Here is a 13,510-nt window from a genome sequence, read left to right as displayed (position 1 = left end):
GATGGTGATACTTTGTCTCATGGACTTTTGACATGTTATCAGGAGTGACCATTCCTCAAGAAGACATCATGCTCGGTGAAATAAAGGGTCAGTGAAAAAGAGGACGACCTTCTTAATTGACACAGTGACTGCAACAGTGACCTCAAACATAGCAACAATTATGAAGATAGCACAAGACCGGGTAATGTTATGTTCTGTTATACATAGGATCAGTATGATTTGGAACCAACTCAATGGCACCTTACAACAAAACATAAATGATGAATTCCTTTATTTTTAAATTAATAGCTATAATTATGTCCCCCCCACCCTTCTCCCAGCCCCTTACTGGCTTCTATTTTGTTTTAACATGCCCTATCAGTTTTTGAGCATTTCCTTTTTTTCTATGCAAGATGTTCCAGGCTCACCTTACACTTTTCTTGTCCCAGACCTGGACTCATTCTTTTTAGTAGAGAATAACATTTAGAGATGTGTGCACTAAATATGCTGTTTGCTCCTTATTTGTTACTGTTTTCAGGATCTTTCAGTAGACAAAGCTAAGAAATAGATTTCTTTTTTTAATCATGTACTTAAAATACTTTCATATATAGAATTTTATTTTATTTATTGATTTTAAAACTTTTTGTTATGATTTGGGTGAAAGTTTATAGACAAAATTTGTTTTCATTAAAAAATTACAGAAATTTTGTTTTGTGATTGTAATTCTCACAATGCATTTCTTCTTTGTGTTTATCATTTCCATTCATACTTCTTTCCTTTTCCTTCCTCTCTTCTGAGCTTTATTCCTGAGCAAATGCTGCCCTTTTGATCTCATAGGATTGATTGTTGGAAGAAGTGCATACCACCCAGGTGTTATTGTTCACCTTAAGGCCTGTCTATTGTTTGGATGAGGAACCTGTTCATAGACCAAGAAATAGTCATTCAAACAGAACAAGGGGATACTCTATAGTTCATAATCAGGAAAGGTGTGCATCAGAGTTGTATCTTTTCAGCATACTTATTCAATCTGTATGCTGAGCAAATAATCTAAGAAGCTGGACTATATGAAGAAGAATGTGGCATCAGGATTGGAAGAAGACTCGTTACCAACCTGTGATATACAGATGACACAGCCTTGCTTGCTGAAAGTGAAGATGACTTGAAACACTTATTGAGGAAGACTAAAGACTACACTCTGCAGTATGGATTACACCTCAACATAAAGAAAACAAAAATCCTCACAACTGGACCAATGAGCAGCATCACACTCAATGGAGAAAAAGTGGAAATCTGTCAAAGATTTCATATTACTTGGATCCTCAATTAACATCCATTGAAGCAGCAGTTAGGAAATCAGATATCATATTGCATTGGGAAAAATCTTCTGTAAAAGACCACTTTAAAGTGTTGAAGAGCAAAGCTGTCACTTTGAAGACTAAGGTGTGCCTAATCCAAGCCATGGTGTTTTCAATCACCTCATATATATGTGAGAGCTGGACAATGAATAAAGAAAACCACAGAAGAATTGATGCATTTGAATTGTCATGTTGGCAAACAATACTGAATATACTATGGACTGCCAGAAGAATAAGCAAATCTGGCTTTGAAGTACAGCCAGAATGTTTCTTAGAAGCAAAGATGGCGAGACTTAGCCTCTTGAACTTTGATCATGTTGTCAGAAGGGATCAGTCCCTGGGGAAGGATATCATGCCTGGCAAAGTATACTTACTGCCGTTGAGTCAGATCCGACTCATAGCGACCCCTCCTTGAGTTTGTGAAGTGGTATCACTATGGAAGTAGATTGCCCAATCTTCCTTCTGAGGAGTGGCTGGTGTGTTTGAACCACCTGCCTTCTGGTTAGCAGTCAAACGCCTTAGGTACTGTGCCACCAGAGCTTCTAGGGGCAGCAAAAAAAAAAAAAAAAGGAAGCCCCTCTGTGAGATGGATTGACACAGTAGCTGCAACAATGGGCTCAAGCACAGCAAAGATTGTGAGGATGGTGCAGGACTAGCCAGTGTTTCATTCTGTTGTACAGAGCATTGGTATGAGTTGGAGCCTGTAGCACCTAACAACAGCAACAAGATTGTTTTGCTAAAAGTTCCTCTACTGGGGTGTGAGTTCAATTCTAGGCCTGAAGGTCTCTAATGGCCATAGTCTTGAGGGTTCCACCATTTTCTATCTAACTAGTAAGCCTGGTCTTTTTTTTTGTCCTTTTGAATTTTGTTCCACATTTTTCTCCCACTCTATCCATGACCTCCTATTGTGATCCCTTTCAGAGCAGTCAGTAGTGGTATTCAGGCACCATGCAGTTCTTCTGGTGTCAGAGTCATGGAGGGTGGAGTTGGTCCAACAGTCTTTTGGACTGGTTGTTCCCATTTCCTCTTTGATTTTCTTCACTCTTCTTTGCTTTGACAGGGAGAAACCAGTGGCACCTTACATGGCTGCTCACTAGGTTGTAAGACCCTAGTTACTACTCACCAAAGTAGGATGTAAGACACTCTTTATGGCCTATGTTATGCCAATTGACCTAGTGCCTCCCGAAACTATGTTCCTGAGCTCCCAGGCCCAGTAATTAATTCCCCCAAAGTGTTTAGTTATAAGTGTACATAACATTGCCCCTGTGTGCTCTGCTATCTTCATGTATATATGTGCAGCACATGTTAATACATACGTAGAAGTTTCCTCTGTCAAACTGATGAATATTTGTGGGTATAGTCCCATTTGCCTTCCCTCCCCTGCTCTGCTTGGATATCTATCTATGTCACTAAAAGTTTTACACATACAGAAAGAAACATTCTTTGAAGGTTATCTGGGGTAGGAAGGGAAGGAAGGATAAACCACTAATGAGAACGTGGACATGTATTAACTTAGGTGAAGGGTAAGACAATATATAATAAGGGAGAGGTCGGCACAAAATGATCAAGGCAAAGGAAGACACTTGGAGAAGCACAAGAGTTATAGGCAACAAAGATGAAGACTAATACATACTTAATCCTTCATTAATGGTAATAATAATCTACAAGTAGATATATACGTAGATTCGTATTTTTAGTTCAAAAACCAAACCAACTGCTGTGGAGTAACTTTGAACTTATGGCAATCCCATGTGTTTCAAACTAGAACTGTGCTCCCCATAGAATTTTCAGTGGCTGTTCTTTCAGAAGTAGATATCAACCATTTCTTCCAAAGCGCCTCTGGCTCGATTTGAACCCCCAAGCTTTTGGTTAGTATACATGTTCCCAGAATTTAAATGATTAGTTCAAAGGACATGGATATTTTTCTTTATTTGTTATATTTAATCTTTATTATAAACTTATTTTCCCAAACTTTGATTATATGAGGGTACATGTTTTCCTCCGTGTTTACCAGAATTAAATATTCTCATTTTTTTTTCTCTTTTTGAAATTGTAACTGCATTATTTAAAAATTTGAATTCTTTATTCCTTTGAATACCAATGAAATTTAGCATCTTCCTAGTTGTATTTCTTTTTTTGGGAAATTAGCTATTGTGGTCCTTTTCTCTTTAGCATTTACAGTATTTCAAGATTTTTTTCTATTTGATTTTGTATTATGGACCTTTTCTTTTTCTTTTTTTAACTCAATAGATTTTTTTTTCAGTGAAACACAGTGACAATTTTGTCCAAGTTAATAATTAGCCAAAAATTCTGCCGTGTAATCAAATGAAAATCAATATGTGGTATAAAAAAATAGATTAAACAGGCTACTTTTTTACTGTTGGTGTCAGAGCGTAGTATAAAAACTTTATTTTCCCCAGTCATACTATCTCTTTGTGAATGTGATTTCTGTAAAAATGAAACAGTTAAAACTTACAGTTTTTTTTTATTGTTTTCTTGGTTTCTTTTTTACTGAATCCCTAACACTGCCCACAAAGCTTCCAGATGTAGGTAAGAAATTTTCTTGTATGTTACGTAAGGAATGGCTGAAATTGGAATAATTTTTTTTCTTACCTTGTTTTATTTCAATTTAATTCTTCACTTGCTTTTTCTCCCTCCATCTTGTTTATATATACTTGTCAGGAATTTCAAATTAACTTTCCTAGAATTTATGTCTTGGTTGTCATATTACCTATTGTGATCATATTACCAGTGACCAAATGTATATGGTTTATGGTAACAGTGAGAAATGTATGTGAGTTGGAATTATTCTGGATCTTTTCATTTTATCTTCCAATTAGATGGTAAATACCTTGAAGGCATGCAGGACCCACTTTCTTCTCTGACTGTGTAGTTTTTGTGTGGCAAGGCATTTCCTAGAAGCCTGGCTCAGGTAGTTTCAGCCTTGAGAAGGGATATATGTTTCTTCCACCCAAACAGTAGTCACTTGGAACTTCACCTGTCCAGAAGGATGGTGTCTTTTTATACTTTCTTTCATCTAGAAGGGCAAGTTTTTGTAACTTGAATGAAGGTGCTATAAGCATCACTATGGCCCTGAAGATGTGGGTTGTATCCTACTCAATTTGTCATCATCCACAGTGCCTGTTGACTTAAGAGACCAGTCACAGGGCTTGAAGAAGAGCAAACTTTCTTGAATTCTCAATCTCTTTTGCCCCTTATAGCAACCTGTTGCAAAATTCTATTGATTTTCATCTCTTTAATGTATTTTCCATGTATGTTTTCCTCTTTATTCCCATTACACCTGCCAAAATTCAGAGCCTCCCAATTTCTCAGCAGGACACATTTCCTAATGACCTTCTTGCATTTTTCCATCCATCTGAGTGATGAATAGTTATTATCACTTTTTATTTGTTAGGTACTGTGGGAATATGGCATATTAGATACACTACTACCTGACTGATATTTTTTAAGGTATGGAAATGATCATATTACTGTCATGTATAAACTTTTCAGTGGTTCTCCATAGCTTCCAACTGAAGCCCAGACTCCTTAGCTTTATATTCAAGACCTAGAATCTGGACCCAAGGTCTTTCCATACTTAGGTCCCATCTTTCCTCCTTATGATCCAGTTTCTTATCAAAATTGTTTAATCATCTTTCCCCAAACAGATTCCAAGATTTCTCACCTTTGAATTTTGATTCACTTAATTGTCTCCACAATTCTTATTTCTCTATTAGGTGAAATAGTATACATTCTTTCAGACTCAAGTCATATGCCACCACTGTAATGATTTTCTGATTAGTCACCTAAGAGTCATAAAGCATTTCTGTCATATACTTCCAGTTGTGGTTAAGATGACTCTGACTCATCATGACCAGTGTGTGTCAGATCTGAACTGTGTTTCATAGGATTTTCAATGGCTGATTTCTCAGAAGTAATCAGTAGGCTTTTCCAAGACACCTCTTGGTTGCCTGGAACCTCTAGCTTTTGGTTACCGCCACTCAGGGCCTCCATCTTATCCTGACGTCATTCTGTATTGGATTATACTCATGTGCACAAGTCATTACTCCTGTGAGAGTGCTTATAGCAACCTGAAGTTCAGGGAAGATATTGCAGTCATCATTGATTACCTCACAGTGTCCAGCACAATACTTCAGAAAAAGTAGTGAGTCCATAAGTGTAGTCTCTGTGGATAAATGTAAACCACTCTGATGAGTATATGACCACTGAAAGGGAATAAATGCTTTTAAGCTAGTCCAGAGATCACCTAGTATCTGTGTCTGGCTAGCAGTGACAACCAGTGTGGTAAGACTTCATCCATCGGGCCCTGTCATGCCATTCCATCCCATTTCAGTGAATCTTTGAATTACATCTCTAATCATAAATGATAGACATTTAGCATGGGACCAAATTAACATTACTCATTGTCAAGTCAGTTCTGACTTATGGCAGCCACACATGTTGCAGCACTTTCATGGCTGTGACTTTTCAGAAGCAGATGGCCAAGCCTTTATTCCAAGGTGCATATGGCTTGATTCAAACTGCAAACATTTTGGTTAGTAGTTGAGTGCTTAACTGTTTGTGGCACCCAGAGCTGGAAATGGCTCTTGTACTTGACATTTGTGGCTGGGAAGCCTTCAATGACAGATCTGAAATCTGGTCAATTTGAGATTAATTCATTAGGTCAATTCAACATAATGAATTTTTTTTTTTTTTCAACCTAATGAATATTTCTTGAGAACATAATCGGATGTGATTAAGATCTTATATGTTGTTCATGACTTCTCTCCTTCTTGGGAAATATTCCAAATTATTTTCTACCGTCAGTTTTCTATTTTTGTTTTGTGCACTTAGATGTCAAAAATACATCTTTGTTGTGAAAATGTTAAAATATCAGGATATGTAATAACCTAAATATCCTTGCTTTTCAGACAATTTCCACGTCACTCAGAAATTTATAGATGATAATGTTGGATCTCTGTGAGTTTTTTTAAACCATTTTTGATGATGATGTTATTGTATTTTTATCCATAAGTATGTAGATACATTTATATATACATACATATATATATATATATTCCAAAAATGTTAATGATGATCAAATATAATTTAATTAGAGGCACTATTAAAAAAGTAAGTACAGAATTAACCTTAAAATTCAAATGAGGAGGTTGAACTGTCTAGAAGCTGTGAAATTTATAACCTTCACACTTCTTAGATAATTTCCTGAGGGTAGTCAGCAAGTGGATATTCCTATGAGTTTTTGTTGTATGCTAATGGAGAATCTACAGATGACCACCGTGTATTCTGTGTGGACTGTTGCAGCACCGTCATTGCAGTTGCTCAATATGTTCAAGAAGCAACCTTTGAAGAAGTGGAAGTGCTGGTAAAAGAGATGTTACAACTCAGAGATAAATGCTTACCTGATGAGACACTTCCAGAATGTGCAAGATTAGCTGTAAGTAAATGGCTTGCATTTTTAAAACAAACATGCTCACTCATCAACACTGGAGAATTTCTGCCTTGAAAATATGAAAAGGCAGATGCCTTATGCACCTCATTTTTATTTTGACCAACTTAGGTATCTTAGGATAAGTCACTTTCCCCCAGGAGAGATGCAAAGATGAAATTTTGTATTATGATGCACTTGTCCTTGCTGCCCATGTGATATGTATACAGGCAGAGAAGGCAGCCAGTAGCCTGGCAAAGTACATGGACATATCATATATATGGCAAAGTATAGGCACATATAAGCTGCCTCTCTTGATATGTGCTCTACGGTCATGCCCTCTTTTCTGGGTCTCCTCTATACAGAGTCACCAAGTACATCTTAGAAAATTAGTGTTAACCACCATTACCAACTAGTTTACCAATACACTAACACAACATCCTTGTCAATTTGGGAGATGAAGAGAAAAGCCATCATGGAAAGGATATATAGTCAGCAAAGAAACAGTAAAAGACTAAGAGGCCCGAGGACAGGACACAGAAGGGTTCCCACAGTGTGGGAGGGTTGTCAAGGGCATAGATAATAGTGGGAAAACTGCAGTCCCTTTCCCAATGGGTCACCTTGATCATTCCTTATGTCCATTTTGTCATCGCAGAAGGCAAAGAAGAAGGTGGCTTTACAATGAATAAAAAGTACCCTTTTTCTCCTTTGTTGTCCAGAATGATGTTTTACAAGAAAGTATATGTGCTGTGGAGGGGCTGCCACAAAAATATAATTTTTCACACTGCTGCATTAGAAGAGACTTAGAAAGAAGATCTTGTTTCCTCTCTAACAAGAAAGCTGATGTAGGATTTCTACCTCCTTTCCCTATTGGGGATCCTGAAAAGAAATGCCAGGATTATCAACAGAAGAAAGACCTTTATTTAAAGAAGTAAGTTTAATTTTAGTAGAAAAATTATCTGATTGAAGAATTATTCTTAGACTCTATCCAATCTCTATCCCAAAGGAACATGGCTACATTCATTGATTGATGGTTTCATTCATTCCACATGTATAATGTGTCAGATTCTGTGCTAAGTTCTGAGGACAGAAAGATGAATAGGATATGGACTCTGATTACAAAATTCTTCCATTAATGTTATATATCTACTAATGTGATAACCTAGATGAGTGTGAACTGTGCCAAATTGCTAGGAAGCACTGTGGACAAAATAAAATGTTCTGCCTAAGAGGAAGGTGCAGTTTTTACTGAGGTAAAAATTACATTACTGGATATTTAGCAAATATCTCTTTTCAATACTGCAGTCATTCTAGAAGCAGAGACTTTTTTTCTGGAAAGCTATTATGCTCATTGGAAACCCTAATCCCATTTATTTAAACATAAGTTTAAATGTGTGACTCCTACACCTGAGGAGGAGAGTGAAGCTGTGATTGGACATGGAAGGGAGAGATGCTGACCTTTGACAACATGGGAAGGAAGGAGAGTAGCCATGTTCTAGGGTGTGGTGTTGAGGATTAGAACTACAATAATGACCCTTATTTTTCAAGTAGGCAACTTCAGTGATAAGAACTCTAAAGGTATTTTATTGGTGTCTTAGTTATCTAGTGCTGTTATAACAGAAATGCCACAAATGGATGGCTTTAACAAACAGAAATCTATTTTCTCACAGTTTTAGGAGGCTGGAAATCCAAATTCAGGGTGTTGGCTCTAGGAAAAGCCTGTCTCTGTTGGCTGTGGAGGAAAGTTCTTGTCTCTTCAGCTTCTGTTTCCTAGTTCCAAGGAGCTCTCCATGTTTCTTGGGATCTATTTTACCCCATCTCTCTCTCTCAGCTCAGTTGTTTAATTTCTTTGTATTTTAAGAGATTGACTCCAGATACACCCTACCTCATTTGCATGCATTACAAAGACAAACCCTTCCCACATGGGGTTATAACTGTAGGCATAGAGGATTCACAACACATATATTCAGGGGCACATAATTCAATTCATAACAGTTGGGGACTGGATAATACTGCCTTATTCTGAAGACTTCTATTATGGTAAACTCTTCGTCTTACTTTCATTTTTGCAACTTGCTTTTCTTACCTCTTCCTATCTTTCCTTTCAATTCCCTTTTGCCTTCCCTTTCCTTCCCTTGTCTACTTCCTTTCTTGTTCCTTCCCTTTTTTCCCCAGGTATATCTATGAAGTTGCTAGGAGAAACCCCTTTCTTTTCGCCCCTACCCTTCTAATTGTTGCTGCTCGTTTTGAGGAGGTGGCTAACACATGTTGTACACAACAAGACATAGCCCGCTGCTTTCAAACAAGGGTGAGTATTGCATTTATTTCATAAAAGGATAAGGAGTCCCCAATACCACAAATCCTCACTTAATATTGAATCAGAGCAAATGGATTGCTTACCATTTATGAGACTCTGTTGCTGCTTTCACTGGTTTTCAAACATCAGTCTCAAGTTGCTGATCTAAGTGTTCTCATGACCTGAGACCGCTGAGAGAGAATTCTCCATTTCCAGGTTCTCTCTTCTGGCTTTGTCTTCTTTGTAAATTGAAAGATATCCTAGGGTGTGAATAGTCAGAGGAAAGATGACCATTTTACTTTATATCCTAGGAAGTTCTTTTTGGCTTCCCATAAAATGGAATTTTCCCAGAAAGGATGGCTAAGCTCATAGCACAGTGCTGCATGAAATGAACACCCTGTACCTTCCCACAAGATATAATTCAGTCATCAGGAAGGCCAGAAATTCATATTTATTTTGATATGTAAATTTACTATAATAAAAATAATAGATTTTCTGCTTCTGAGCAAGTATCAGAATATTTTGATATGTAGTTTTTTTAAAAATAAGACAATGGTAGTGTTTTACTCTTGCTTCAATAGAATTTTCTCTTTCTCTTTCAGGCGCCACCTGTCATACACTATTTAAAAGAAAATTCTGCTTATGAAAAAATTGTCTGTGGGGCATTTATGAGATTTGGACCAAAAACCTTAAACTCTATGTGAGTTGTATAATATATATCTTGGCTCTACTTGTATTTTCTTGTCTCTATCTCATTTTTGTATAATGATTGGTTACTTTTTACTTATACTCTTTCTGGTTCCCCAGGAATTTTGAGGTTGGTCTTAGTCTATGTGGCCATGTGACATTAGGTCAGGATAAGAGAATACTTGGGAGGTAGGAGATCCCAAAGAGAAGGGGGGGCTTTTCTGGGATACATATTTTTTTTGTTAGTTAGGAATCTTAACATGTCTAGGAGTCCCCAACCAGAAACCAAATGCTTTAGACAGGACTTATTTATTTCTCTCTGCCCTTAAAGAGTAAGAGACAACATTTTAAGGATACATTTTATCTCTACTGCTAACAACCTAAATTAACTGGTAATGGTGGTAGAGCAATACATTGAGAAAAGTTGTGAGACTTCAAATATATCAGCAGAAAACAGTCCTGTGATGGCTTAGCTATGCCTGCCCCAAGCTGAAAGCAGGAGGTGGTGGCCCTTATACCTTGTGTTATGCTGCGGTAATTATGGGAGAGAGTATATATCTCCATCTCTCAGGCCTCTCCTTGCTTTGACCCAGAGCCCTATTGTTGTTGTTTTTGTTGTTAGGTGCCTTCAAGTTGTCTCCGGCTCATAGCAACCCTATGTACAACAGAACGAAACACTGTCCGGTCCTGTGCCAGCCTCACAATCTTTGCTATACCTGAGCCATCATTGCAGTCACTGTGTCAATCCATTTCATTGAGGGCCTTCCCCTTTTTTGTTGCCCCTCCACTTTACCAAGCATGATATCCTTCTCCAGGGAATGGTAGCTTCTGACAACATGATCAAAGTAAGGGAGATGAAGTCTGACCGTTTTCGCTTCCGAGAAGCATTCAGGCTGCACTTCTTCCAGGACAGATTTGTTAGTTCTTTTAGCAGTCCATGGTACTCTCAGCATTCTTTGCCAGCGCCACAAATCAAAAGCATCGACTCTTCTTTGGTCTTCCTTATTCATTGTTCAGCTTTCATGTGCATATGACACAATTCAAAATACCATTGCTTGAGTGTCCTATAATAACAGTAAAGAATTTTAAAAGTGGTCTTGCAAGCCATGTAGCATACAAACAGCTATTTGGTGAAAACAGCAGTGAAAAAGACAGAGACCAATGCTTTTTGCAGGTGGTGTAGTGCCTAAGGCATTTGACTGCTAACCTGAAGGTTGGTGGTTCATACTCATCAGCCATTCCTTGGAAGGGAGGTTGGGCAATCTAATTCCATAGAGATACCCCCTCAGAAACCCAAGGAGTGGTCGCTATGAGTTGGATCTGACTTGATGGCAGTGAGTTTGGTTTGTTTTTTATTGTATTTGCAAAGAACTTCTCTTATTCAAACTGTTTCAGTGGTTTATCAATTCTCTTTCCAGAAACATTGCTGAACTTAGCCAAAAATTCCCCAGGATTGCATTTAAGGAACTTACCTACCTTGTAGGAGAAATTTCTTCCCAGTACGGTGGATGCTGTGAAGGGGATGTTGTGCGCTGCATGCGTGGAATGGTAAATATTCTCTAAAGCCAAGTGAAAGGAGGGATTTGGGGCAGCCATTTTTTTTTTTCCCCATTCTGGCTTTGATGTGTATCTACTTTGCCGCAATAAAATTAGAATATTAATAAATTGTTAAATGGATTTCCAAAGTTTTTATAGTTGTTTTCCCCTCACATCCCACCTCAGATTATTAAGAAGACTGTATTTTATATGACTAAATGTCCTTGGAATAAAACTTCAGAAATTTAGAATATTTGAAAATCCACTTAGGCTAGATTGAAGGTTTTTTTTGCACATGGCAAATCTTCTCTTACAGATGTTACCAATTAATAGGAAAGCACAGGGAATGACTTGTTGCCATTATGTTTTTTAATAGCTGCTTTCCTGAGCTTCCTTAGGCTATTTAGGAATGTTGTTGTTGTTGTTGTTTGCCGTCGAGTCGGCCCGACTCATAGCGACCCCTCCTTGGGTTTCCGAGGCAGTATCACTATAGAAGTAGGATTGCCCAACCTTCCTTCTGAGGAGTGGCATAAGTAATATCTTAATTACAAACAATATTTATTTTAAAAGTAATTCTCTAAGGGCATTATCTTAGTTATCTAATGTTGTCATAACAGAAATGCTACAAGTGGCTGACTTTAAGATAAATTCCTTTTCTTACAGTTTAGGAGATGTGAAGTCTGAATTCAGATCACCAGCTCTAGGGGAAAGCTTTCTGTCTGTGAACTCTGGAGAAAGATCCTTGTCTCTTCTGGGCTTGATTTTCTGGGCATTCTTCATGTGGCTTGGGATCTCTCTTCCCTTATCTCTCCTTCTCTTGCTTGCTTGACTAATATCTTTTACATTTCTTTTCTTCTTTCTTTCCTTTTTTTTTTTTAAATTATGCTTTGGGTGCAGATTTACAGACAGAATTTGTTTTACATTCAACAGTTCGTGTACATTTGATTTCACACGCTGATTGCCATCCTCAACCCTAGCTCATTCTCCTCCCCCACTTCCCTGTGGCCTTCCCCCCCCCCATGCCCAGGCCATTCTTAACTATGCACTCCTGTTTGTCCTGTTTTCCCTCCATGTGAATGTGCCCCTCTGGTGCCCTATGGCTGATTGCTCCAAGGGGTGTATCTCCGTAGAGTAGGTGGGTGCATCGCCTTGAGTTGGGTGTTCTGCATGTAATACTTTCTACTGTTGGGCAGAGGGTCAGTCCTTGGGAGTGAGTCCTATCCCAGGCCTGAAGGGTATCCCAGGGCCATAGTCTCAGGGGTCCCCAGACTCCATCTGACCAGTTCGTTGTTGTTGTTGTTAGGTGCCCTAGAGTTGTCTCTGACTCATAGCGACCCTATGCACAGCAGCACAAAACACCGCCCAGTCGCATGCCAGCTCTGCGATCCTTGTTGTACTTGAGCCCATCACCTCAGCCACTGTGTCAATCCATCTTGTTGAGGGCCTTCCCGTCTTTCGTCGACCCTCCACCTCACCAAGCACGACATCCTTCTCCAGAGAATGGTCACTTCTGATAACGTGACCAAAGTAGGTAAGACAAAGTCTGGCCATTCTTGCTTCCAAGAGCATTCTGGCTGCACTTCCTCCAGAACAGATTTGTTAGTTCTTTTATCAGTGCACGGTACTTTCAACATTCTTCACCAGCATCACAACACAAAAGCATCAATTCTTCTTCAGTCTTCCTTATTCATTTTTCAGCTCTCACATGCATATGAGGCAATTGAAAATATCATGGCTTGTGTCAGGTACACCTTAGTCCTCAAGGAGACATCTTTGCTCTTCAGCACTTGAAAGAAGTCCCTTGCGGCCAACTTGCCCAGTGCTGTACATTGTCTGATGTCCTGACTGCTGCTTCCATTGGCATCGGTTGTAGAATCAAGCAATGTGAACTCTTTGACAACTTCATTCTTTTCTCCATTTATCATGATGCTGCTTATAGGTCCAGTTGTGAGGATTTTTGTTTTCTTTATATTGAGATGTAATCCATACTGCAAACTGTATTCTTCAGTCTTCATCAATAAGTTCTTCAAGTCATCCTCACTTTCAACAAGCAAAGTTGTATCGTCAGTGCATGTCGGGTTGTTAATAATTCTTCTTCTAATCTTGATGCCACGTTTTTTCTTCATATAGTCCAGCTTCTCAGATTATTTGCTCGGCATATAGATTGAATAAGTATGGGGAAAGGATACAACCCTGACACACTCCATT

At 38.4% G+C, this 13,510-nt stretch overlaps 1 protein-coding gene across 1 annotated transcript in view; it reads left to right on the top strand.

Moving 5' to 3' along the window:
- The first annotated feature begins 3,790 nt into the window (after positions 1–3,790).
- The window catches only part of LOC103198651 (afamin-like), a 78,376-nt gene continuing 68,656 nt past the window's right edge, over positions 3,791–13,510 (top strand). The window contains exons 1-7 of the mRNA XM_007942821.1: positions 3,791–3,884; positions 6,266–6,314; positions 6,660–6,792; positions 7,503–7,714; positions 8,959–9,091; positions 9,682–9,779; positions 11,185–11,314. Of these exons, the coding sequence (XP_007941012.1) occupies positions 3,791–3,884; positions 6,266–6,314; positions 6,660–6,792; positions 7,503–7,714; positions 8,959–9,091; positions 9,682–9,779; positions 11,185–11,314 (849 nt within the window). The remainder of the gene's footprint in view (positions 3,885–6,265; positions 6,315–6,659; positions 6,793–7,502; positions 7,715–8,958; positions 9,092–9,681; positions 9,780–11,184; positions 11,315–13,510) is intronic.

The sequence above is a fragment of the Orycteropus afer genome, unplaced genomic scaffold (assembly GCF_000298275.1).
Source record: "Orycteropus afer afer isolate SDZICR_OR568_19922 unplaced genomic scaffold, OryAfe1.0 scaffold00098, whole genome shotgun sequence".
Classification (NCBI taxonomy): Eukaryota; Metazoa; Chordata; class Mammalia; order Tubulidentata; family Orycteropodidae; genus Orycteropus; species Orycteropus afer.
The sequence above is the reverse complement of the archived record's forward strand: the minus strand, read 5'-3'. Positions and strand labels throughout refer to the sequence as shown.